Source organism: Phocoena sinus, chromosome 3 (genome assembly GCF_008692025.1).
Source record: "Phocoena sinus isolate mPhoSin1 chromosome 3, mPhoSin1.pri, whole genome shotgun sequence".
NCBI lineage: Eukaryota > Metazoa > Chordata > Mammalia > Artiodactyla > Phocoenidae > Phocoena > Phocoena sinus.
This window is the reverse complement of record NC_045765.1, coordinates 102,006,306-102,031,027: the sequence shown is the minus strand read 5'-3', so window position 1 is coordinate 102,031,027 and position 24,722 is coordinate 102,006,306. Positions and strand designations below refer to the sequence as shown.

Genomic DNA, 24,722 nt, shown 5'->3' with positions numbered 1-24,722 from the left:
CCTGTTTTTCTTTTTTTTACGAGTATTGGTTTTTATCACATCAAAAAAGTTGACATGCAGGTCAGAGTTGTTTCCCGGTAGAAAGTGGGAAGCCATGTATTAAAAGCCACAAAACTGGCTGCTCCTGCCAGGTGTCTCTGAAAAGGGGCTGCTTCATGAGAACTCGTTTAAGTTAAAACAACCCTTCACGTATCAAAGAAATGTGTCAAAATAACCTCAAACAATTAAAATATAATATGTATTTATAATTCCAGGCCCTCAGATGCAATCATGGTAGTTAAGAACAAAGTTTTGAGTCATTATGCTAGAGGCCAACTCAACACATCTCTAGTGAGATGAAATTCGGAAACTGGCATTACAGCCCTGAGTTAACTGCAGAATCTCTTCCATGCACCAGACTGACGGGCGAGCATCCTCCGTGTGGCTGGGGGGGCCAGGCGAGCGTCCTAGGAGGCGGCAGCTGGGCATCCTGGCTCCTACCGCGGGGCCTGGCCCTGCCACCCCCGCCCCCGCTCCCCCCCCCCCGCGCCCGCTCCCCCCCCCCCCCACGTCCCCCAGCCCACCCGGCTGTCCACCCCACCTGCGCCCTGCAAGGCCAGCGTCTGGTCGCCTGACCGGCACTGGAAAACAAATCAACACGATTCTGTTTAAATGTAAGTTTCTTCAAGAGCCTGATATCTCAGTTACAAATAATTGAAGCTCCTTTTTAAAAAGAAAATAACTCCCTTGTAATCAACTACTTTATGTGAGGAAAGAAGGCGCTGTCACAGCAACTCGTGGCCGTCCAGGGCCCGCGGAGGGTGGCCGCGTCTAGCTGGCGAACGTCTTGCCTGTGTCCTCCTTTCCCTTGTATGTCTTCTTGCCGTGCGTGACCAGGATGTACCGGTATTCGATCATGTGCTCTATCTGCCTCTTCATCGTGATACAGAAGAGCATGACGAAGTGCATCACCAGGATGGGCCAGAACACCGGGATGTTTAATGCCTCAATGAAGGTGCAGACCATGGCCACCAGGATGTCCTTGGTCACCGTGTGCCAGGATTTAAACTCTGGGAGCCTTCAAATGGAGGACTGGAACTCCTCATTCTGTTTGGTTGGTAACGAGGGGCCATCGTCTGAATCTTCCATTAAGGAAGGATCCACTTTTGGAGAAAGGAAAGCTATAAGGAGATTTAGATGGTGGATTCCCAAGACATAGGTCACGATGTACCAACCTGGCAGCAGGTAAACTCGGATCATGTAGATGAAGCTCAGGCCCAGCGTCACCACCCATCGCACAACCGTGTATGGAGTAGACTTGTCCAGCCAGGCCCGATAGACCTGTCTGAGACTTGTGAAAAATCTGTACACCACGGAAGGTTTCCCACGGACGGAATCTCCCACACTGTCACCTTCGGAGCTGCTGGTGGTCCACTGCCACCAAGCGCGGTCTCCCGAGGGCCGTGGGAAGGAGGACGCAGGTGGCGGCCACGTGGGCGCTTCGCTCGGTCCGGGAAGAGGCAGCCGAGCACCTGGAAGTTCTGTTTTTCTTTTTTAATAAATTTTATTTATTTATTTTTGGCTGTGTTGGGTTTTCGTTGTTGGGCGTGGGCTTTCTCTAGTTGCGGCGAACGGGGGCTACTCTCCGTTGCAGTGCACTGGCTTCTCACTGTGGTGGCCTCTCCTGTTGCAGAGCACAGGCTCTAGGCACGCGGGCTTCAGTAGTTGTGGCACGCAGGCTCAGTAGTTGTGGCGCATGGGCTTAATTGCTCCACGGCATGCGGGATCTTCCCGGACTAGGGCTCGAACCCGTGTCTCCCGCATTGGCAGGCGGATTCTTAACCACTGTGCCACCAAGGAAGCCCCTGTTTTCTTAATCCTTGATATATTCTTATATATTGAGTAGTTCTAAGGTAGAAATTGCTGACATTATGTATTCTACTGTTTTTAAACTATTTTCCTAGAAATATTTTATTAAAAAAATATATGTTATGTCCTATCGTGAGGTTTTGAACTATGCATTCATGTGTAGGTATGTTCTACCTTTGTTTGATGGCATCTACTTGAAATAGGTAGAAGGTATGATTCTATTTATATAGCAGTGGTCTTTGCAACTAATGTTACACATAAGGAGGCATTAGGATATGTCATTGGATAAGCCACTCTGACTTGTCACTTGTAAGGTGTGGCCCTCCAAGTATCACAGTTTAGGGAAAAAAAAAGAAGTAACAAAGGCCAAACAGTACAGTAGCACATTCATATTACAAAGCAATGATAACAATCACAGCTACAGAATATTTTACAATATAAAAGGCTTTTTTTTCTTTACATCCATCAAGTGAGGTGGGTCACACAACTATTAATTGTCATCAATATAAGTGAGAAGTTGAGGTACAAATATAGTGATTTATCCAAGACCATTTGATCAGTAGTTAAATTCTGCAGAGCCTTGAACCTGGCTCTTTGACTCTTAGATGATGGACCATAGGTAATCTAAGAAGATGCAGAAAATGACATTAGAATCATCCAGGAGGCCTTCAGACCTTTGGATCCTTGAATGACTCACTTGAATTAACTTAAAAGAATGTGCCGGTCCTCCTCCTTTTCCCTCCCCTGTGAGCTTGTGTATTCTGGTCCTACCTCTCCCTCCCCTCCTGTGCCACCTCATATAGACAGAACCACGAACGGGGAGGAACTTGATGAAGTCTCCAGGAGCAGGGCTTGACTCCATGGCTAGGCCTCCCTGCAAATGCTTTGGCAGAACCTAAAAGCCTTAGCCAAATCTAGGGAATTACCCAAGATATTGCAAATGAAATCTCTGAAAACCCGCATTCTGGCTCTAGGTTTGCCACCCTGGTCTCCCTGGGCAACCACTGACCAGGACATTTTAAACCAACTTTTGTGACTATCCACCTCTGGCATTTGATGCTCTCTGAACTGACTGTTTGGAAACTGAGGGAAGGAACCACCCCTGGACTTCATGGAATATTCTGCCTGTGGTATTTGGGCAGAAACAGGGTTGATAATTTTCCTGCATCATGAAAAGTCCTCTCTGAAATAATCATAGAACTATTTTATCACGAGTTTGTAACTGCTAAGCTCTGAAAAGGCCAACATGGAATTTTAGGCCACCTTTATCTTCTTCTGCCAAATTTCTCACCCTGCTGGAAGATGCCTGAAATTCCAATTTATTTCTTCAGTTTAAGATTTTGTTTCCCGTTCACATGCAAACAGAAAGATAGCAAGTTCAAATGCTATTCATCACAACTTAGTCTTAATAGGTCTCTTCTCCGCGGCATGTGGGATCCTCCCGGACTGGGGCACGAACCCGTGTCCCCTGCATCGGCAGGCGGACTCTCAACCACTGCGCCACCAGGGAAGCCCCACAACTTAGTCTTAATAGGTCTCTCCTCCCTCCCTCCCTCCCTCCTTCCTTCCTTCCTTCTTTCTTTCCTTCCTTCCTCCTTTGTTTTCGTGTAGCTCACATTTATTGTACACATACTGTGTCCTAGATACAGTGCTGAATTAGCAGTGTTTAAAGAAAAGTGCTAAAATCCTGACACTTGTGGACTTGAATCCTTGCTTGCCACTTACAAAACTGTAGAGCCACGGAGAAGTAACTCAATCCTCAGGCACCTTTCACTTTCACATCTTAAAATGGCAATGTTAGCACTAATGCCTACCAAACACAGTTGCTAAGAATATATAAGATAGCTTGTGAAACCCTTCCTAAAACGTATATTTTGATAGCAAGAGAGGGGAGAACCCATGAGGGAGGACACTGGCCACTGAGACGGACAAGGATAGGGAATTAGCTAGGCCTGAGGATAAATATCACCAATTTCATCATTTGCTTGAGAAATCTCTCATAGAAAGCTGTCTTTGGTTATTTCACCTTTGCATCTTTGCATTTCCTGGGCATAATTCATGGTAAAGCTGTGTGGTGTCATGAAAAAGCAGTGAACAAGGAAATGTGTGTTCCAGTCCTGACCCTGCACCCGTCAGCACGTGATAGGCCATGTTACTTTCCCAGATGTTATCTTCCTCCTCTATAAATTGAGGGAATGAAATGAAATGTATTGCACAGAGCTCTTCCAATTCTCAAAATGATGCATGATTCTAACTTATTAAAGACTTCCTCGACCACTTAAAATACTGTTTGAATGTAAGCATTCCCAGGTCCACTACAAAAATCCTATAGACGTTATATCTCTGCATAGTGGCCAGAGAAGTACAGAGAACCACTTGAAATATTGTGGTAGAACTGAGCTGTGCTTTCTCAGAACTTCTCTGAGACCTGGGCTCAATTTGTAGGTTCTGGCAAAGCCTCCCAGAACCGCAGTATTTTATCATGTTTATGGAAGGAGATACCCTTCTCCACTGAAAAAAAGCATTACACTGGCAAAAAGAAGTACTGGGTTCTACCCATGGTTTTGGCACTAATTAATTAGGCAACCTTGGGCAAAGCAAATGACTCTGGACTTCATTTTTCTTGTTTGTGAAATGAGCTAAGTGTTCTAGATAATCTTTAAGTCTCCTTGTATTGACAAAATGCTCAATTACAGTCTCAGAACTACTTGATTGACTCATGAGTTAAGAAAAATTTTCAGATTGGAAGCCTCCCCTTAATGTGTCAAAACAGGTCAAACTATAACTTTTCAATGAAAAAAATTTCTTTTGCTAGCACCACTCTTAAATGTAATCATCTATCTTTCATGAAAACAATAATTGTCATTTTGTAGGTAGGGTGTTAAGGTCTCTAGTGTGCTTTGAATTACTTGGAAACCACACACACACAAACACACACACACACGCACACACACACACACACACACACACACACACACAGTGCACTTATAAATAACAAGTAAATTCTCTCCTCCACAAGGATACCAAATTTAGGCTGGAGAAGCATTCCACATGCTTTTAAACATAGATCTAGTGTCTAATAGCAAAGATCCCTACCACAGTACAGAATTTTTCCTTTTCTGTTTTTCTTCATTTGCTGAGGTTTTACATATCAGGGCAAATATTGGTCCTCTCATAAGGTTTTACTCTTCTTATTCTTGATCTTTTATCTATTTGTTGGAATACCTATTTTCTTGAGTTTAAAGAACCACTGATCATTAGATTCACCATTGATTAAATAATGTTTCCAAAAAAAGGAAAAAAATCACAATATTAAAAGTGTACCTTGATTAAAAGTGGCTTCCTGATTTTGAAAACCATAGTTGTGAAAAATGGGTATCTTGAATCAAGGAAGTACAATCAGTCATTCAAGTAAGGAGTAGACATATTTGAACTATTATCCAGAAGCCCCTGACTTTTCTGGGAAGCCTTTTCTAGTGGATCTTCCCTTTGAACTCTGGATATCCTGGATACTAACAGGCAACACTTCATCATATGCAGTGTCTTGACATTTGTATCCCAAGCTTCTGTGATAAGTTCTTCTGATTAAATACAGTTGTATGATCCTACCCTCTGAAAACTACCGGTGGATATATTGAAACAATTGCTCAGTTTCTCATGTTACAGATCCCTAGATCTTGTTGCATTGTGCAAACAAATTTCTTTTCTCCCGCAAGAAGTAAAAGCAGAGCTCCTAGAAACAGAGCTGGGTTGCAAAATTATTGAGAGGCAAAAAATAAATTAAGAAGAGTCATGATTTTGCCAATCAGGGCGGGCAGAAACTGCCAGTCAGGGCGGGCAGAAACTTATTGATACCCTGTTGGAGAAAAATAAATGCTAATGGTTATAAGTAGAAAATTAAACTTTGGAATCTATGTTATCTTAGGTAGAAGGACCAGACAGTGAAACCAAAGATACATTCTGCCATTAGGACCATATTGCAGATTTGAATTCACTGAAAAGTGCAAAATTGGCTTAATCTTATACTTGGTGGTGATTGTTCAAGTTGCTAACCAATAGCTCTATTTTTTAGCTAAAGCCAATAGCTAAATTGTCCCATGGATTCATGATACAAAAGGGAAGTTTTGTTATTCTGTTTTATTTAAATGATATGAAAATTATACTTACAAGCTACCTAGATATGTGAAAAAATTTCTGTAAAGAATTCTAGGTGTCAGTTTAACCTTCATGGGTTTCTAAAATGAACTATCAGCTATATAACAATTTTATACTTGTGGAAAATTTTATACTTGTGGAAAGAGAGGCATATCTCTGGGTAGTATTTATACAACACCTCCTGTTTCCTCACCTCTACTTTGTTTCAAGTATCCAAATGTGGATATGGGTACTCTCCTTACCTCTTTTTGCAGCCTCTGTTCATTTCCTTTCTTTCCCCTGGGCTTCAAACTTTCCCTTGAGATTCAGCTACAAAGCATTACATTTTGACAGGGTCCCAGAGGTAAAGTCTGTTGCTCTCTGTTCAAGTTGATTCAACTCCACAGATATTCACTGGATTATCATTATGGCTGGAGTGTTTTAGTAGATGCCTTTTCTTTTTCCTATCCTCTTTAAATCCAACTGCTCTGGCTCCTATTTTGCTAGGGACTCATTAGAAGGCCACAATTTATCTTTCAGAACTAATCTTATGTGATAATGACTTTACTCATTACCCCCGCTAGATAACTTCTGCCTTTAAATGGTGGTTGCCAATGCCTTTAAAGTTAAGTCTTGAAGTCTTAGTCACTGGGATTAAGCAAGGCCAGTTGAAGATGCTCAGTGCTTCTTAAATTATACCATGTAGAAATTTCTCTATTCACTCAATAGGAATGAAGAGGTAGATCAGGAGCTAAAGCTGGCTTTGCTTTTATTTTTAAATATAATAAAAATCAATAAGAATGTGCTTTTAAAATGAGCTTTTTTTCTATTAATAATTTTATCTTTTCTCTGGTCTTTTGAAATTATTATTTTTACCAAATGACCACAATAAACTTATCACAGATTTTCCTTTTTTTTTTTTTTTTATTCGGTACGCGAGCCTCTCACTGCTGTGGCCTCTCCCGTGGCGGAGCACAGGCTCCGGACGCGCAGGCCCAGCGGCCATGGCTCACGGGCCCAGCTGCTCCACGGCATGTGGGATCTTCCCGGACCGGGGCTCGAACCCATGTCCCCTGCATCGGCAGGCGGACTCTCAACCACTGCACCACTAGGGAACCCCTTTTACAAATTTTTCAAAAATCACCCTTGGCACAATCAAAAAGTGTCTGGAAATGTTCCAAATTAGGCTTACATTTGTATAACCATATTAATCTTCTCAAGCTGGAAACAATATATACAGAAACATTTTTCTATAAGTATTTACCAACATGCTGTGTTGAAAATCAGATAGGGTGAAATATTGGCATTTGATTGAATTGATCTAGTTAATATATGTACTATAAAAAGTATGTCAGTCCACTTACAGGCGTTTAGTTGACACACAAATTTTAAAATTGAGAATGAGAGATTCATCAATAAGAACTGGAGAAGTATAAAATACTTCTCTTTTAAACAGTGTTGTCATTTAACTGACTGAAGATTTGTTTAAGGGGAAGAGTTTGAAGAATTCTCTTCCATGCATGAAGTGAGCTGATTGTTTGTTTCAACTGCTACTCTTAAAAAAGACTAGCTAGATAACCCAACAGTTCTTTTCTAAATCATGAATTATTGTATAGATTTGTAAAGTCTAAAATAATACAACTGCTCTCAGAAATCCCAGTGTCTTGCTGTTTAGTGTTCAAACAACAAATGAGACAACGAGAGCTGATTTGTTTTTATTTATTTTCAAAAAGTACCTGGGGAAACCACTGACTTTGTTCATAGAATTGTTTACCTGTTTTTAAAATTAAATCTGAATTCCTATAGATGGATTTCTTCTCTGAACATAAATATTGCTTATAGCTTGCCCTTAAAAATGATATAAAATATTTTTATAGGCAAAGAAGCAAGTAAGCTGAAAGAAAACCCCAGAAAACTTACCAGAGCATTTTCCTTTCATTGTGAGAACTGAGTTTACCTTGCAATTGCCTCAGTAAATCCTTGAAGATTTTCCTAAATCAACATGGTTATGAGTTGTCTTGCTGAGAATAATAACACTTTTTAGTATCCTTATTTTTTTTAAGTCCCTTTACATTTTGTGAGAAATCTTCTTGGTAAAAGATATTTTCATTAGAATAAAAATGGGACTTTCAGATGCCTGTCATTTTCTAAAATGCTTTGAAGTTTGAATTTTTTATGTATATCAAGAGAGTAACTCTCTCTGAATAGAGTGTACTAATGAGAAATTTAGGATTTCAAGAATCAACCTACATTACAGTTACAAAAACGATACCTGCTATTGACATCACAGTCTGCTTTTGTGCAAATTTCATTTGTGACAACTATCTATTATGCTTATCAAACGGCAGGAAAAAGCTCCAACACTGAAATTTTAAAACTAGAGACAGGCACTGAATATAGATGGGCATTGGACCAATCAGATAATGTGATAAGATAGTGCCAAGAGGTCAAAGCAGTTGTAGAAAATGAAAGGAAGTTAAAGTATTCATGGCTATTCAGCAGCTCATTTTCTAAGAGTGCTATATTTCTGTGGGAAGCTTGAGAAAAGGGCAAGGTAGGCAGAATTCCAAGATGGCCACCAAGATCCCCCTCCCTGTTTTGCGTTAATCCCCTCCAACTTGAGTAGGAAGGAGACTTGGGAAAAAGATGTATGTTACTCTGATGAGTATGTTACATTACAGGGCAGAAGGGATTATGCAGATGTAGTTAAGGTCACTAATTATTTCACTTTGACCTAATCAAGAGGGAGATAGATAATCCTGGATGAACCTGACCTACTCAGGTGAGCTTCTAAAAGAGGTAAGAGAGATTTGAAGCATTAGATTCTCCTGCTAAGCTTGAAGAAGTAAGCTTTCTATGTGGTGAGAGGGTCTGTGGAGGAGGCTACAGGGCCAGGATGCGAGGGTAGCTGCTAGAAACCGAGAATAGTCCCTAAAAGCCAGCAAGAAAATAGGGTTGTTGGTCATACAACCACAAGAAAACAAATTATACCATCAGTCAGTGAGTTTGGAAGAGGACTCTAGAGTCACAGATGTGATTATAGCGCCTGCCAACACCTCGAGTTTTGCCAGGTGACACTTGAGCACAGGACCCAGCCAACTCCAGTTCAACCTCCTGAGTTAGGAGAACAGTGAGGTAATGAATTTGTATTGTTTTAGGTTACTAAATTTGTGGTAATCTTTCATGTAACACTAGAAAACGAATATAGTTAAGAATGAAGCTTTTAAGCTTCACTTAAAAATTTAGAAGAGCCCTCAGCATGGCAATGGTGGGCCAGAGTTGAGAATCTCACTGAGATGGGATGTAAGCCTTCCAGTTGGCCAGTCCTGTCTCTCCTGACGTCCACCTTACACTGAGATGGAGTATCATCTGCAATCATTGCTCTACTGTTATTCTCACAGAATGTTACAAATGTTATTCTTAAAATTCTCTTTTTTTTTTCTGAACTCACTTCTCTATCAAAGTGCAAAATGAAAGATGGAGCTCCGAGGGCTCCTTGTTTCTCAAGCCCTATCTGCTCTCTTCATTTTTGAACTAGTTGGCATTTGCGATTGTGACCCCTGGAGATTAAAGCAATAACTGATTGAAAGCACCTTGTATAACCCAGACCAGATGCTTAGCAAATGTTAGTTTCCTTCCATCCAGGCTTTCTGGTAGTTGTTTTGAAACGTTTGGACGCAGAATAAAGTGACTGTAATACTCCTGGTGATTGTAAGTGGACTACCACAACAAAATGTTGGAATCAAGCAGGAAAGACTAAGATTAGATTTCAAGTAAGGTCGAGAATATAAAGAGGGAAGACAGTGTGATAACCATGTAGGTGACCCCAATTTTTCCTTTCCATCTCTACTAAAATCAATGAAATTTCTCCCCAGAGCCAGGAAGGGGAGAATATCATCCCCTGTTGCAGTGTTCGCTTTCAGTTGCCTATATATTCCTGGCCTCTGGGTGAGGTTAACTGTGCAAAGGAAAGTCACACTTTCAGAACAGTTAGGTATTTTTTCTCGCTGAACTACACTGAAGACACTAATTCCGTTTTTTCCCTGGCTATAGATGGGTGAATTAGCAAGAAACCACCCCTGCATTGTCTTCTAGTCTTCAAGTGAAGCCTAATTAAAGAAATATATAGTTTTTATTGAGCTGCAAGAAAAAGGGACATGGGGCACAATTAAGTTTGCATCAATAATTAAAGCCATAAAATTATTAATGTAGCAAATATTACACATTAGTAAGAAATATATTTTGTCACCAACTGCTGCATGAAATCCCTCTTTCATAATCTATAATCCAAAAGGAGAAATAGAGAAGGAATATACAAAAAAATTAGGCTGCAGCATCAAGTTTATTGCCTCTGCAAGGAGTATGTTTGCCATATTTCAGCACTACCATTTCTAAGATTCAATTGTTCTGAATCGATTTTTAAAAAGTGAGAAAAAGATATAATTGTGATAATAATAGCTTGTATGTAACATGAAGTTTTATTAGGGTAATGGAAATATTTATCAATCTTCCCAATATTTTCCTCTTATAAGGGCTACAAGTTCAATATGCAGAGAGGGAAGGGTCTTCTTCTTGCCTTTGCTCCGTGTCTCTTGTCTGGCTGAACTTGGATCTTTCTGCTCCCACCCTCTTTGGAGAGAGAGGGTTGGTGTCAAAGCCAGCTTTCTGATGCATGGATCACCTATTGAGAAAACTCTTTCTTTTAGTCATTAAATGTCCACTGGAGAGCGTTAAGGAATGAGTTTGTATCTCCTCCCCACCCCCAGGCATCCCATCCTGTACTTCTTTTAGGAAAGCCCAATCATCTGATTCCGCAATCAGCTGTTTCCCTGCATGTATCCCATAGGCTTACATATCATAGGCGCCATACCTATTTAAGGAGTAAATGAATGAGGCAGCACGGAGTTGTTTTGTTCAAATCAAGCTTAAGATTGCATGATTTATAAGCATCTCCATCAGGTTCCATTAGTAAATATAATTTTCAAAAAGTTAGTTAATACCTACTATGAACAAGTTGTTGGTGATACAAGGTGAAGGAGGTTAAGTTTTCTCTCTTATAATCCAAGAGGGAAAAGATAATGCGTAAGTAGACTGTACAGACTGCCACTAACAAAATGAAATGGGGGTTTCAAAAGTGGAAAATGAAAATATGTAGTTAATTTGAAGACTTAGGAAAGCTTCATGGAGAAAGTGACCATTAGGATGTGTGGTAATGAATGGAAGAGATTTAAAAAGGGCGAAAAATTCTGGGTAGCCGAGTGATTAGATGTGCAAAGAAAGAGCATGAGCAAACAGAGGGAAAGTTCAGCACATGTTTGGGGATAGCTTGTGTTTCAACTTGGCCACAGCAGTTCCCAAGCAAGACTTGAGAAATGAGGCTTTCAGAGGTGGATTAGAGCTCTGTTGAGGTGGGCTTTGAGTGATAGCCCTGGGAGGTTAATGATCAAGCTCTGTGTATCATCACTCTATACAGAATGTTCTATGTTTTCACAGTTGGCACTATGTTCATTTAGTTTTGTGCCCTGTTTAAGTGAATTGCAGTCTCATTGGTGACTAGTTCTTCTTGATTGGGTTCTCTGGTTCCGATTTCTTTTGTGTCTTTCATTGTTCTTTGCTTATGGTAAACGGTAAGTACCAATGCAGTATCCACTGATTTTTTTTTTTAATTTGATTACTGAATTGTTTGGCTGATCAACTCCAAGATATCAATGTTTTAGAAACCATCTTGATTTTCTCAAGAGCATTGGGGAGTCAGTATGACCATTTTACATTGGATCAAAACAAGGTGCAGGGGTTAAGATATTTGCTTACTTTCTTCCAATGAGACCAGAACCCACATATGCTTGTTTCAGATCCTGGGCTCTTTCCTTTGTACCACATTGTTGTAATTTCTAGAACATGGAAGCTTTAACACTTTATAAGATGTTAAAGGAAGGAAAAAAGATGCATTTCTGAGATAAGAGAGACGTCAAAGAGTAGTCCTCTTCCTACACTGAACCAAATTTCACTTGGAGCCAAGTGCTCAGTGGGACCCAGTTAATCTTTCTCACAAACTTTAATTTTGCCTACAATTTTTATGTCTCGTTTCATCCAGGATTTGCAGGCAAAAATATATTAGAAGTCTTTTTATTCAAGCAATACTGGGCCATCATAATAACAGCTATTATTTACCAAGCGCTTACTGTATGCTAGTCACTGTATAGCTGCTTTACACATATTACATTTATTCCTGTTGGAATTCTGCGAGCCCATTTTACAGAGGAGTGATTGAACTAACTTCCAAATCTAGCTCTGCCTTCAGATTCTGAGGTCTTTCCTCCTGTCTCTAAAACTACTGGTTTCTAACCAGGAATATGCTTAGTGGGTCTATTCTGCTATTTCTTTCTGAATACATGATTCAGGTCAAGCTCTAGCCCTAGGCAAGAAGTCTTCTCCAAAAGTAGTTCCATTTGTTGCCTGATTCTAGTCTAACTACTTAGAAGCTATTAAGAGACAACAATGTAAGGTATGTTTTTTTTTATCTTGAAGGGACTTATACTTCAGGTAAATCAATCAAATACAAAAACAGAGGGATGACAAGTCAATGGTACATATACATCAAAAACTATGCATTCTAGAAGGCTGGTAGAGGGAGAAAGGAGATGAGGGTAGAGTTCAGCCCTGAAAATTGGGTAAAATGTGAATAGAAAGAAGAAATGTATACTTGGTGGGGGTGATAGAAAGCACCATGAGAAAAGGTGCTGGCTTTTGAATGTGTTTGTTTATTAAAATGCTTCCCATTCATCTCTGAATTCTCTCTTGGTTCTTCCTAATGACCTACCACAAAACTATTTTTGAGCCACTTCACATGGCCATGGTATGGAAAATTGTATAGTCAGAGTAAGACTTAGAAGCGCTTAAATGCACTTTAACGTCAGAAATCAAGCAAAGCACGAATAAGCCTAAAGGTAAAAGTGATAGGTACGGGCAATGCAAGGAAGGACTTTCTCCAGATAGTCATTATAACCTAAAACGCTAACCTCCATCTGGTTTGGACTACTAATTTAATATGTGGGTGGAGGTGTGAAATTTAAAATCTTTTGAAGGGAGTAGGGCGGTATTTAACCTCAAGAGAGTGTGATTTCTGTTGCATAATTTGAAAAAAAATGTGGTAACAAATGTGGTAACACCACAAACACATACATCACCTCTGATTCGAATGTTGCTTGATGATATTATCATGGATTTTTTTTCTGCCCTGATACAGATATCTAATGCTAAATCACCTGCGATAAATCTGCTATGAAAGTGTTGAATTGCTTCAAAAATTTTCGCTTCTATCAGGTGGTTTTCTCTAAGGCAGCGGAGCATCCAGAGACATTAGACTCACCAATCATGAAGACCCCACCCTGCCCCCTTTTCTTAGCTGCTTGTATATCGTGCCTCTGAATCCTTTCTACTAATTTGTCTTACCTTATTTACTTCAGCATTTAAAACAATGCCAGCAGGGTTAGGATTTCAACTTATTGTTCATTCAGGGTTGAGAACCATTGATTTAGAGTCTTCGTATTCAAAAAGATGGATGTAGTGGGTTTTAGTCATAATATAAATATCATAATGGAAAAGCTCATCAGGTTGAACCAGGCTCAACCCTTTTAGGGAGAATGAGAGATGTCCCCAGTGGGATACCAATTCTGTGCTAAAAGGTAGAAGGCTTTCAGGAGCTTGCCTAAAGACTTTTAAGAAATTAGAACTTGAGTCTTCTGTCTCCAAATCCTGTGTCCTTTCTACTAGGTTATTTAATATCTGTAGTTGTGTATGATTTGCTCAAATATCACAGCCTTGGGAGAGGTTTTCTTTGACTGTTCAATCGAAAATAATCTTTCTCTAGCAAATTACCCTGTTTCATATTATTTTTTCATAATAATACACTACTTGAAATCATAGAAAGGAGTTCCATGGGAGCAGGGACCTTCGCCATCTTGTTCACTGCCACATCTCCAGCATCTAGAACAGTGATTTGTATACAGTTGTTGAATGAATGAATCAGTGAGAATTTTGCATTCCTACAAATGTGTCAATTTCATCATGTGCCCTATGTCTAGATAGAGGTGGAACAAGGACACTTTTAATAGGATAGGAGGTTTCTCAGAGCAGCAGCTGCATTTGAGGCAGAAAATCAATTTCTACACTGGATGACATTTTCAAAAGAGGTGTATCTGCTAGCATGGAATCTTCTATCTGACAGGGCTTATGTCAAAATACTAGGATGTCTAGATGAGTGGCCCACATTCTGTAGAGAGGGTGTGCCATTCAAAGATGCCCTGAACTGTGCATGCAGTTTAGCCCTTGTTCTAACAGACTTTCTGGCTGCACAAATAAGAGAGTGGCAGCGACTTTGTGAGTATACTTACGTTCAGCAAGAAAGTTTGCATGCAAATGCAAATATGCACAGACATTTTATAAGCTTTGTGGGGAACAAATATGGGATGCAGATTCCCCAAGTTAGCTAGTATTTGTAATATTTTTGGTAATAGGGTGGAGGGTACCTGTCTGATATGTTCTCAAATATTTAAAACACAGCCATTGTTTAAGACTTGAAATTCACAATAAGATGGAGACAATATCAGGAAAAGTGTAGACTATTTATCACAGTTTATACAAAGCATGTTAAGTAAATGAACCCAACCAGTTGTCATGTACACACCACTGTGCTAAGAAATGCTTTTCCTAGTGGTATTTGTTAGTGAGGAAGATCATTACCAAAGCGATTCAGCTAATTCATTCCCATGTTTGGAATTAAGCATTTTTAACAGTTATCTACTTCCCATTGTCTGCCTGGGACAAGCCTTGTCTTGTCAGTAAAGTACTTAGCTCTCTGCTGGCAGAATTGAGATAGGGTCATCAGAATCCTCTTGTAAACTCAGGAAGATAAAGACAGGGAAGCTGGCTCCTGCCCAGGAGTCAGGTTGGTGAGGGGTTGGAGGGGCTGGGAGCTGGGGGTCATGGAGGAGGGAGTGGGGAGAACAAAAGGGCAGATTTGTAGGCAGAATGAGGCAACTGCTTACTTTGTGCCATTCAGCATCCTAGGAAGTATTTGTATTTCTTTCATTCCGCTTCTTCCTCTCCCACTTCTCATGCAAACAAACACACACACACACACACACACACACACACACACTCCTTCTTTAGTAAGGAGGCATGGCTTTTATTTTATAACTAGAGAAGAGACAATACTGCAGGTAGAAGAAAATTATTGATTAATGTTCTCATGCATTTGGAAATAACTTTTAATAGGTCTTTTCCTGAGCTGGAAAAAGAAGGTGGCTATAAATTTGGGGCTTCTACTATGTACCTGGTTTTATCTTAGAAGAATTAAATACACTTTCAAAATTTCATTTAATGTAAAACTTAGATGAGACTTTGGTAGGAGGAAGATCTTAGGCTCTTAAAGTTAGATAAGCAATAGGAAACCTTCCTAAATGGGAAGCCAGCTATTTTGCAGACAAGTGTGTCCACTTCATAATTTTCCTTGGGGCTGGATTTTTTTAAAAAATGGGAACACAGGATTAAAAAGAGTATGGGTTTTTATTCTTGACTCCCAAGAAAGTTTACAGTTTAAAAACATTTTAAAAGCTAAAACTGATAAAAATAAGCTAAAGTAATGAGAAGGCCATCAATGAGTTGACTATTGCAATTATAAATTAATAGAGGTGGCTCCTTTTGACCTGCCCCAGATGTCATGTCAATTGATTAAATGTTCTGAGACAATGAAATGGAAAAAGACAACTTTATTATAATGCTTCAGGCAGGGAATATTTTTATTTTGCTATTAGGAGCACATCCACATGTCAGTGACCAATTCCATTTGGAAAAAAGACACTTTGGGGGATATGTATGATTAGAAAAAATCTCCAAGGTGAATCTTAGGTCTGAACTAACCACCTCTGTTATTTTTAGTTGACATTAGGAATCATAAAAGATAGGATTTTAAGCTTTATTTTGACTCAGGGCAGAAGAATTGTTGGCTCCATCTCTCCTAGGTATCATGGGCTGGCAAGGCCCTGCTGGGCTGGTAAACTCAGCAGACATTGCCAGGGGCATGGCCTGCATTGGGGTCTCTGCATGGCCTGCATTGGGGTCCCTGCACGTCTATGACAGGGACTACATTGGCAAAGATGTCAAGGAACTAGCAGATTTTCAGCTGCATTCTCCTACTAGCCATTCAGAGTGAGCTGAGGATGCTATCTTTTTGTGGGTGATTTGGCAGGTATGGGTTTGACTTCTGAGACATCTGTTTGAGCCTCAGCTTCTCTGTAGTGATAGGGTGAATCTGAGAGGAAAAAAAATCATTTCCCTTTTTTTTCTACTAGAAAAATGTCTTGCTGTAAAAAAATAATAGAACCTATCTTTATAACTTCTCAATAGGAGATGAGAAACCCTGGTTGAAAGAGAGGTATATCTGATATTTGGGAATAGTTGATAAACTAAGATTGACCATGTGCCTGTAATTTGAGCAGCTATACAAAAACTGGTTGTCTGGCAGGCAGAACTAAATCCCTAATCATTTGAAAAATGGTCTGTTGAGTGGACCCACAGACACATAATCTCACATCTCCTAGCCTCTTAGGTCAGGAAGCTGTTACTTATGGGGGCCTAAACACCTTTGCAATGGGCCCTGGCTCTGTCCCTTCAAGAAACAGGCAGCAGTTCCTTTGTGTCCCCAGAGACCTTGATTAATGTAATATTTAGCACATCTGTTTCAGGTCAAACAATCATATTTCTCTGACCTTCTCCCCTGGATTTCTATTCTAGTCATTTCTTATTTTTACTGTTTTCGCTATCACCTTTTTTTATTGTAACATGTCCCTTTTAAAATGCGGAACATCTAAACGGAGCATAATGTTTAAAAATACTTATAATGCTGGTCATAAGAAAGAAGGAGAGAAAGTCATGACTTTTGACTCTTCAGCTTTTTAAAATACACACTTATTCACTGTCAATTTTAGTGACCAAATTTATTGCTGATTCATACAACTTGAATGATTTATTCTCGCTTATATTAACAGGCTCTGGAAACCAAGAATATCATTCAGTTACAAATGCAATATGTCCCAGGCATTGTGTTCAACTCCAGAGTGAGAAAATGGTGGTCCTCACTGTCCTGGAGCTCATGGTCAATGAGGGGATGGAATGCTAATTAGGCAGTAGTGTTTGTTACAACCCAGCAGTATTTGTTTTTGTGGTAAGAGGAAGAATAGGATGGTAAGAAGGCATATAAAAGGGATACCAGTAGTCAGGGGAGCCTTCCTGGAGGAAGTGTTACGTAATTTGAGGACTTCAGGAACCCCTCTGTAGATCAATGGATAAATGAAATGTAGCTGATCTGATGGCAGTATATATACAGTCACCCAGTTCTGTCCACCCAGTGTGCTGTATTTTGCTATAACTTTAAAACAGAAACAGCAGTAAGACACCAAGTGGGAAGAGACAGTATGATTTCCTGGGTCTCACCTACTTTAAATTCTGTTCTTTAAGAAATTACATTTGGATATTAGCTTTTTTATCTTATTTGTAATTTTGAAAAGTATTACTCTTTCAAAACTCATTACAATAGCTGCATTGTTCTTTTAGGGATAAATCAGTTTCTTTTCAACAAATACTTAGGATGGTTAATAAACAATTTGCTATTTTTTTATTCTCATTTGTGCTAGTATGAAGAATCCTTAGGAGATCTTTGAAAAATTATTTTTATCTAGAGATAACAATGCAGAAGAGTAAATTGTTTGGCAAAGAATATGAAGCATATGGGCAGAGATACAAGAATTTACTGCATTTATAAGTCTCATTATGACTCTATAAAATGCAGCATCATTTGTCAGTAAATCAAAGCTTATAAAAGTAGCAATTGTGAATGCAGTTGGTTGTAGTATCAAGAGAATGAGGATTAGAAGTGTAGCTGAGATTCCTTTTATGATAAATTATCTAGCTCCTGGCTACCGTGTATGAGCTCTATTAACTGCCTATAAATTGTTCATCATAAAATCTAGTTCATTCTTGTTAATTAGGCCAAGGCTTTTATGAAGATTTTTCCTCTTCTCTCTGAAAGTCTAGGCTGACAGGAGAGTAGCTACACCAGAATACTGAGGAAGAAAGGGACCCTCTGCTAAGTATAATGCTGTGTTCTTTAAAAACTAATAATTAAAAGAGAAATTCCTGAATTAAAATTACTTTGGCTTCTTACTAGTGAAAATGGAATCATTCTTTGTAGCCACAGAAGGTTAAATACAGCCAAAATAATTGCATCTTCCAAGTTTAAATTCTCTCAATCAATAACACAAGAAAGGAAGGGTGTATGTATAACAAAGACTGGATATACCCATTACAAATGATTAATACCAAGCAAGTTCCAGGAAAACAAATAGACATAACAAATGTTTCTGGCATATCATTCCACGTCATTTTATTATGCATTTTTTCCCATGAAACTGAACTTTTATGCAAAATTCTCTTGGAGGAAATCTTGTATTTGTTACTCATCTCCAATTTTTTTTCTGTTGTATTTTGCTTTTCATGGTGCTCACATAAGTGATCAACTGGCAGTGAATGTTATGTTTATATTATCTCATATTTTGCATTGCTAACTGGGTCCCTTGATACCATTTAAGGTGCATCCCTAATCAGTTCTCGCATTTCACACTTCCCTTGCAATCTCTGGATTTTATGAAGAGTAGACACGCCATGCCCCAGTTCTGGACGTCAAAGTGGTTGTGACTTCAGGAAGTCCCAATAGTCAGAGCCACAGTCTGAGTCAAGCCGTGTGATTGCTCCCCTGAGATGCAGTTAGCAAGCCTCTCTGACAGAGGCCAGAGGCAAGGAACAGTCAAAGACTAGAAAAGTCAAGTCTGTTTGCACACTCTCCTGTGCTTAACACCCATTATGGTGCAATTAAGAATGGTCAGAAGCACTATTATATTTGGAAACCCCAAATAACAGCCTAACTTGAGGGGAAATAGGAAAATCAGTTCAAAGCAAGGAAAAGTAGTTCTTAAATTTTTTTTGTTTTGTTTTAAATGGGATTTTTGCTTAAGCTACTTCTCATTTAACTTTGTAAATGCTAATTAGCTAACAGTGAAAGAAATTGTAGGACTGTTAGGTAAACTGTGTTTCATTTCTAAGATCTTATGGACACTTAGGGTTTGTCTCACGCCTTTGCACTTCACAGGACCCTACTTTCTATTTTTCCTGGTCCAGCTTCTGGGTAATATTTCTGGCTCCACAAGACTACAGTGCAGATAAGAGCTCATCTAAGTTCATTCTAAATTAGATGGTTAGGAAGACAATGTAGTTCCTTGCACTGAGTAATAGTAGGGGCTCTGCAGGGGACTTACTTGGATGGACTGTGGTTTGAATCAGTTATAACACTATGGCTATAGTAATGCCCTAGAGGTCTTACCAATGAATACCTTGGGGGCAATAAATTGCAACAGGCTTAAACATAATTATAGAGAGACTTCTTAAGCTTTGGCTAGTTCAGTTTTAATTGAAAGAAATTATTTTTCCCTTGAAAGACTAAAAAGAAAAGCCTTTAGAACATGATATTTATTTCAACAAATTGTTGTAAAGAATCTCTTATTTAAAAACAAACAAAAAACTGTTCACTTTTTATTATCATCATCACCATAATTATTTTTATTATAATCAAATATTGAATTATAATGCATTGACAGTGGTCCCAGTTTTCCCCAAATAATTGGGCTCTTTTCTGAACCTCTTTTCAAGCTTTGAATAGGTAAATAGAAATGAATAAATATCAGATTTGGGTGTAGAAATCTTACTCTTATGGACTGAATGTTTGTGTCCCTCCACCAACCCCGCAAATTCATATGTTGAAGTCCTGACCCCCAATGCAATGGTAGTAGGAGGTATTATTAGGGGTTTTTGGGAGGTGATTTGGTTGAGATGAAGTCATGAGGGTGGAGCCCCTGTGATGGGATTAGTGTCCTTATAACAGGAGGAAGAGACATTAGAGCTTCCTGTCTCCACCATGTGAGGATACAGCAAGATGGTCGACTTCTGCAAGCCAGGAAGAAGACCTTTGCCAAGAGTTTAATCTGTGGGCACCTTGATCTTGGACTTCCTAACCTCCAGAACTGTGAAAAATAAATGTCTTTGTTTAACCCACCCAGTCTATGGTATTTTTTTGTTATAGCAGCCTAAGCTGACTAGTACTCTTAGCTTATGGCAAAATTTCTCCCAGCCACAAGGACCAATATATAGCAATGGTGAAAGCATGCAAAGAAGTGCCTGGGCAGATAGGGGTAGAGGAATCATGGTGAAGGCACAAATAGATTTTAGGAAATCATCCCCCAAATAGCCCATACCACTTAGGCTTTTTTTTTTTTTTTTTTTTGATGAGAACTAGTCAGATGGTTCCACCTAAATGCAAGGGGGCTGGGAAATGGAGTTTCTGGCAGCATAGGCACTTTCCAGTAACAACTCTACACTCTGGAGAGGAGCACATGTCTTTGGCGGACAGCTGATGGTCTGCGACACCACATTTTGTGTGTTACTTTAAGCTTAGAAGATGCTTTTTACAGCTATTTACTCTTTGAATTTTAAGACCACTTTAGTTACAAGCAAAGTTTTTTCATGCCTGCACATTCGATCAGTTCAGTTGACTGGCCAATTAACTGAGTGAAGTCAATCCACTTCGTTGTCTGACTGAATTTCCGATTGTTTGGCTGAATGGAATGGTTACTTTGGCATAAAGTTTGTGCAGTAGTCCTATATAGATATAATCACACTGCAGCTGGTGTAAAATTTGTCTTTGTCACTACATTTATTTTTCTAGACACTGTCACCTTCCCTAATTTCCTTTCCCAAGTTCTTTTTAGAATGCTCCATTGTCCTAGCTTATTCAGAAGAGTGCTTCTTTCAGAGCTTAGCTGAGAGTATACAGACCAAGTTTGTCTCAGTATTTTCAACACAATCTAGTTTATACATTTTATTTTTGCTGTCAATACCCGATGGGGTCAATCCTACAGACCTCTTGTTTTTGAAAAAATAAAGTCTCTTGTAGTACTGTGTTGATGGTCAGACTATTAGTTATATTGAAAAGATATCTTAAAAACCAGAGCACATTACTGCAGATTTTTAAGGGAAATTTTTTATTTTATCTCTACTTTACTTCTTAGGCTTTCAATCTGTATTTTTCTATCTTTGATTTTAGGGTGTTATCTCAGGCTTACATTAATGCCTAGCAATATGCTTTTATAAAGCCAGCCTCAACGTGGCAAAAGTCTCTACAGTTGGAGAAATTTGGAGTCAAACACTTAACATCGATTATACACTTATATTTAAAATGCAGGAGTTCAATAAAATGATCCATTGACAAATTGTGAGTGCCTTTTCTAAGCCCTATGAAGGCTGCACATAGAAATGAGTGATTGCCTCCAAGGAACTTACACTCTGGGACTTAATCACAGCACCTGGTACAGAAGAATTTGGTGGAGAGGACGGGGCATGCAGAAAAAAATGTTAACTAGTAACCAAAGATAGCCCACAATAAAAGCCTAATGAGTATTGTGAGAGATCAGTTCTCTGGATGATCAGCAGAGAGAGGGAATCATCATGGTCTAGAGCAACTGGGAAGAGAACACAGTGTGAGCCTTTAGGGTGGATGTAAAGGGAGGATGTTGTTCAGATAAACTGAGAAGTGAGGCAGCCGTCTCAAAAAGGGATACGTGTAAACGAAATTGCAGCCCCTGGAATCCATACAATGTTTTTAAGTAACAGCGAATAGATTTTTCTACAGGGAACTGAGGGTTAGTGAATGAAAATAGCAGCTTAAATGTTGGAAAGATAGGTTGCTATCAGATTGTGGAGAGCTCTAAATGTCAGTTTGATAAGTGTGGCCTTTATTTTATATTCAGTTGGGAACCATTGGAGATTTGGGGATGATCTATTTATTGACAGCAACCTGGAGCCTAAATTTGTCCCTAGCTTCAGATTTATCTCCCAAGCCCGGATTTCGAAAGTTATTACAATTTAAAGCACAGTGATGTTGGTCACTCCCTGGACTCCACCTCCTGTTTCACCTCCAACACACAGAGTGAAGAAGAAATAAGCTGCCACAGGGACACTGCTTTCTCTACTTTATCAAGACAGAGTGATGTACATTCATTCACTTTTTCTTTTGAGGCATCTGTCTAAGAAGAAGCTGTGTCCTATTACAAAATTGAGTCTGAGAGGTGTGAGGAGTATACCTGTATCTCTCCTTTGAACTTTGGAGGAGATTATTTACTGTTAACATAAAAATAAGACTCCTCACAAGTCATTAGCTTTTAAGCAGAATGACCTACACGTTGTGAGGTACTCTGCCTCTTGGACAGATATAGAAAGAATTGATTGTGGCATAGCCCTTGACTACAGAGCATCAATGAATAACCACCTGCATAGCTTTTTATACTTCTGAGTTTTGTATGTAATGGTTTGCAGTTGCGACCATGTGGCAAATGCAACAAGTTGACCATACTAGTACCGAGTTTATCTACACCATCTGCTGTCGTATTGACATCTGCTTCCTTCAACATAGCACCCTCCTTTTTCTTAGATATGTTCTGTTATTTCTTCTTTTACTTCTTTATTTCAAGTCATATTCACTGATATCTGTACCATTTCATGATATCAAGAAAGGAGGCTTTCAGTGAGGGAGTAGAGGAAGACAGGGACAGACAAGTGGTCAAAGGTCTCAGTAGGAAAAAAGTCATAATTCCTGGGCCCTGAAAACCATGTAAAAAGGTGAGAAAGTATCTGGAGGAAGCATGAGAGAGAAGTGAGGGTTTAATTTGGGATTAACAAAAGCACCAGAAATAGCTGAGAGGAGACAGGAGAATAAGGACCATGGGTGTATGGGGTGATGGCAGAGCATCTCACAGAGATTAAGGTGGAATTAATCTGTTCATTGGAAAGATACTTCAAATTTTTGACAACACATTCCAACAGCAGTAACTCCAAGTAGCCTTCTGAAATCAGGGATCAACAGGTGAAGGCTTCCTTTAACTTTATTTTTAAAATACAGTCAAGATTAACTTGTACAAGCCACTTTTTTTTTTTTTTTGGTGTTTTAGTTTATTTCCAATACACCGTTCCACTTCATTTTTTCACTTATCCTCACAACGTAGCTGTGAGTTAGCTTAGCATCATCAGGCAAATCTCCTGGCTCCCAACTCTTAGCTAATTCTGTTAGAAAATACTGACTTTAATTGTGTATAAAAGTGAAAATTTTTTCTATTAAACAGTCACCAGATTTTTAGAACAAAAGCTAAATTTCAGGAAGCGCTTGGAATTCCAAAGAATAGAAAGGTATAGAAAAGAGCCAGTGTGTATTCAGTCTGAATCAACAGAATTCACCTGGGCATTATTTGAGTTTTTGGCCCCTGAAGCCATGGGTCAATGGTACAAAAATAGACACTCACCTCTGACAAAGAAAAGCATGGATGCTGGCATGGGAGGACATAGCTCCTTTTCTTTCAATCCCAGATCAAATTTAAACCTGCGATTTTGGAGCTTACTCATCAGAGGAGAAATATCATGAGCTATTTGCTCTCTCTGCTGTAACACAGCTCTGGCAAGCCTGGAAGTTATGTTGAGATCGTCAAATCTATAGTCAAGGACCATCTTTGTGAATCATGAAACCATATGCCACTGGTTGTCTGAATCGAAGAAAAAAAAAAAAAACAAAAAACGCAACAACAAAAACAAAAAACCCAGCTCTACACCAAGGAAATCAGTAATGTGATCAAACAGTGCCAGGGCCCTTTGACCATCTTACACCTTCTCAAGCTATACATTAAAAAAAAAAAAAAAAAAAAAAAAAATCTTTGCTACTGCCTGAACCATGTAAAATACCAGAACTCCTGTAGTGTTAACAAGGAATAAAGATCTTGCACCAGATGGTGCCTCTTGTCTCCATCTATCTCTAGCCCAAACAATCTGCCAGAGTTTTGAAGAAAAATGCAATGTGATCATGTTGCAAAGTATATGAAGAAACAGTATGAAAAGTAATCTGGCTCAAGCAATGGAACCCAGAAGGAAGGGGATTATTATGACGCTTTGAGCCTAGGAATCAGGGTACTGCTAGCTCTGCATTTTAGTCCATAATACAAATGGTATGCCCAGCCACAGCTGGAGGGTGAGCATCGCACCTGAGATATCTCTGTATCTCTGCAACATATTGATATCAGTCAGTATGGTTGAAATTTCAGGAATTCATCTAGATATTTTGTTTCTATAAAACAGAATAAACTGTTTGATGACTTTTAAAAAACTAACAAGCTAGGAAGGGAGAGTTCACAGGAGAACTTATTATTTAATGTTTATTTCTGTATTTGCCCTGCAGTTTTGAATTTGGCCATCTTGGTGATGAGATCTTGGGTACAGTTTGTGCATCTCCTTTGCAGAACATTCTTAAAAATGTTTAAAATAAGCTTGGATCGTTTTTTGTTTTTGTTTTTGTTTTTTTTTGGTTATTTCTCTGCTTCTCCATATGACTTTTGTGGCCACAATATTTTCAGGTATCTTCCTGCCCTCTCGTACTTTGATCGTGGTATTGTTACCTCTTTGCCATAAGATCTTTGATCTTTTATTATCTTTAGATTTTATCTAACACCTATAGAATTCTAAAGTGTTTTATGATCAGAGATTATTTAATGGGAAAGAAAATAGCTTTTCAGGTCTTTTCTAGATACAACTCATTT

The 24,722-nt window shown here is 39.1% G+C and overlaps 1 protein-coding gene across 1 annotated transcript; it reads right to left on the bottom strand.

Moving 5' to 3' along the window:
- Nucleotides 1–810: 810 nt before the first annotated feature.
- On the bottom strand, nucleotides 811–23,643 carry LOC116751073 (protein RER1-like). Its single transcript, XM_032626534.1, is given in 2 exon segments — nucleotides 811–1,520; nucleotides 23,442–23,643. Coding segments are annotated over 2 exon segments (912 nt in total).
- Between the last annotated feature and the right edge of the window lie 1,079 nt (nucleotides 23,644–24,722).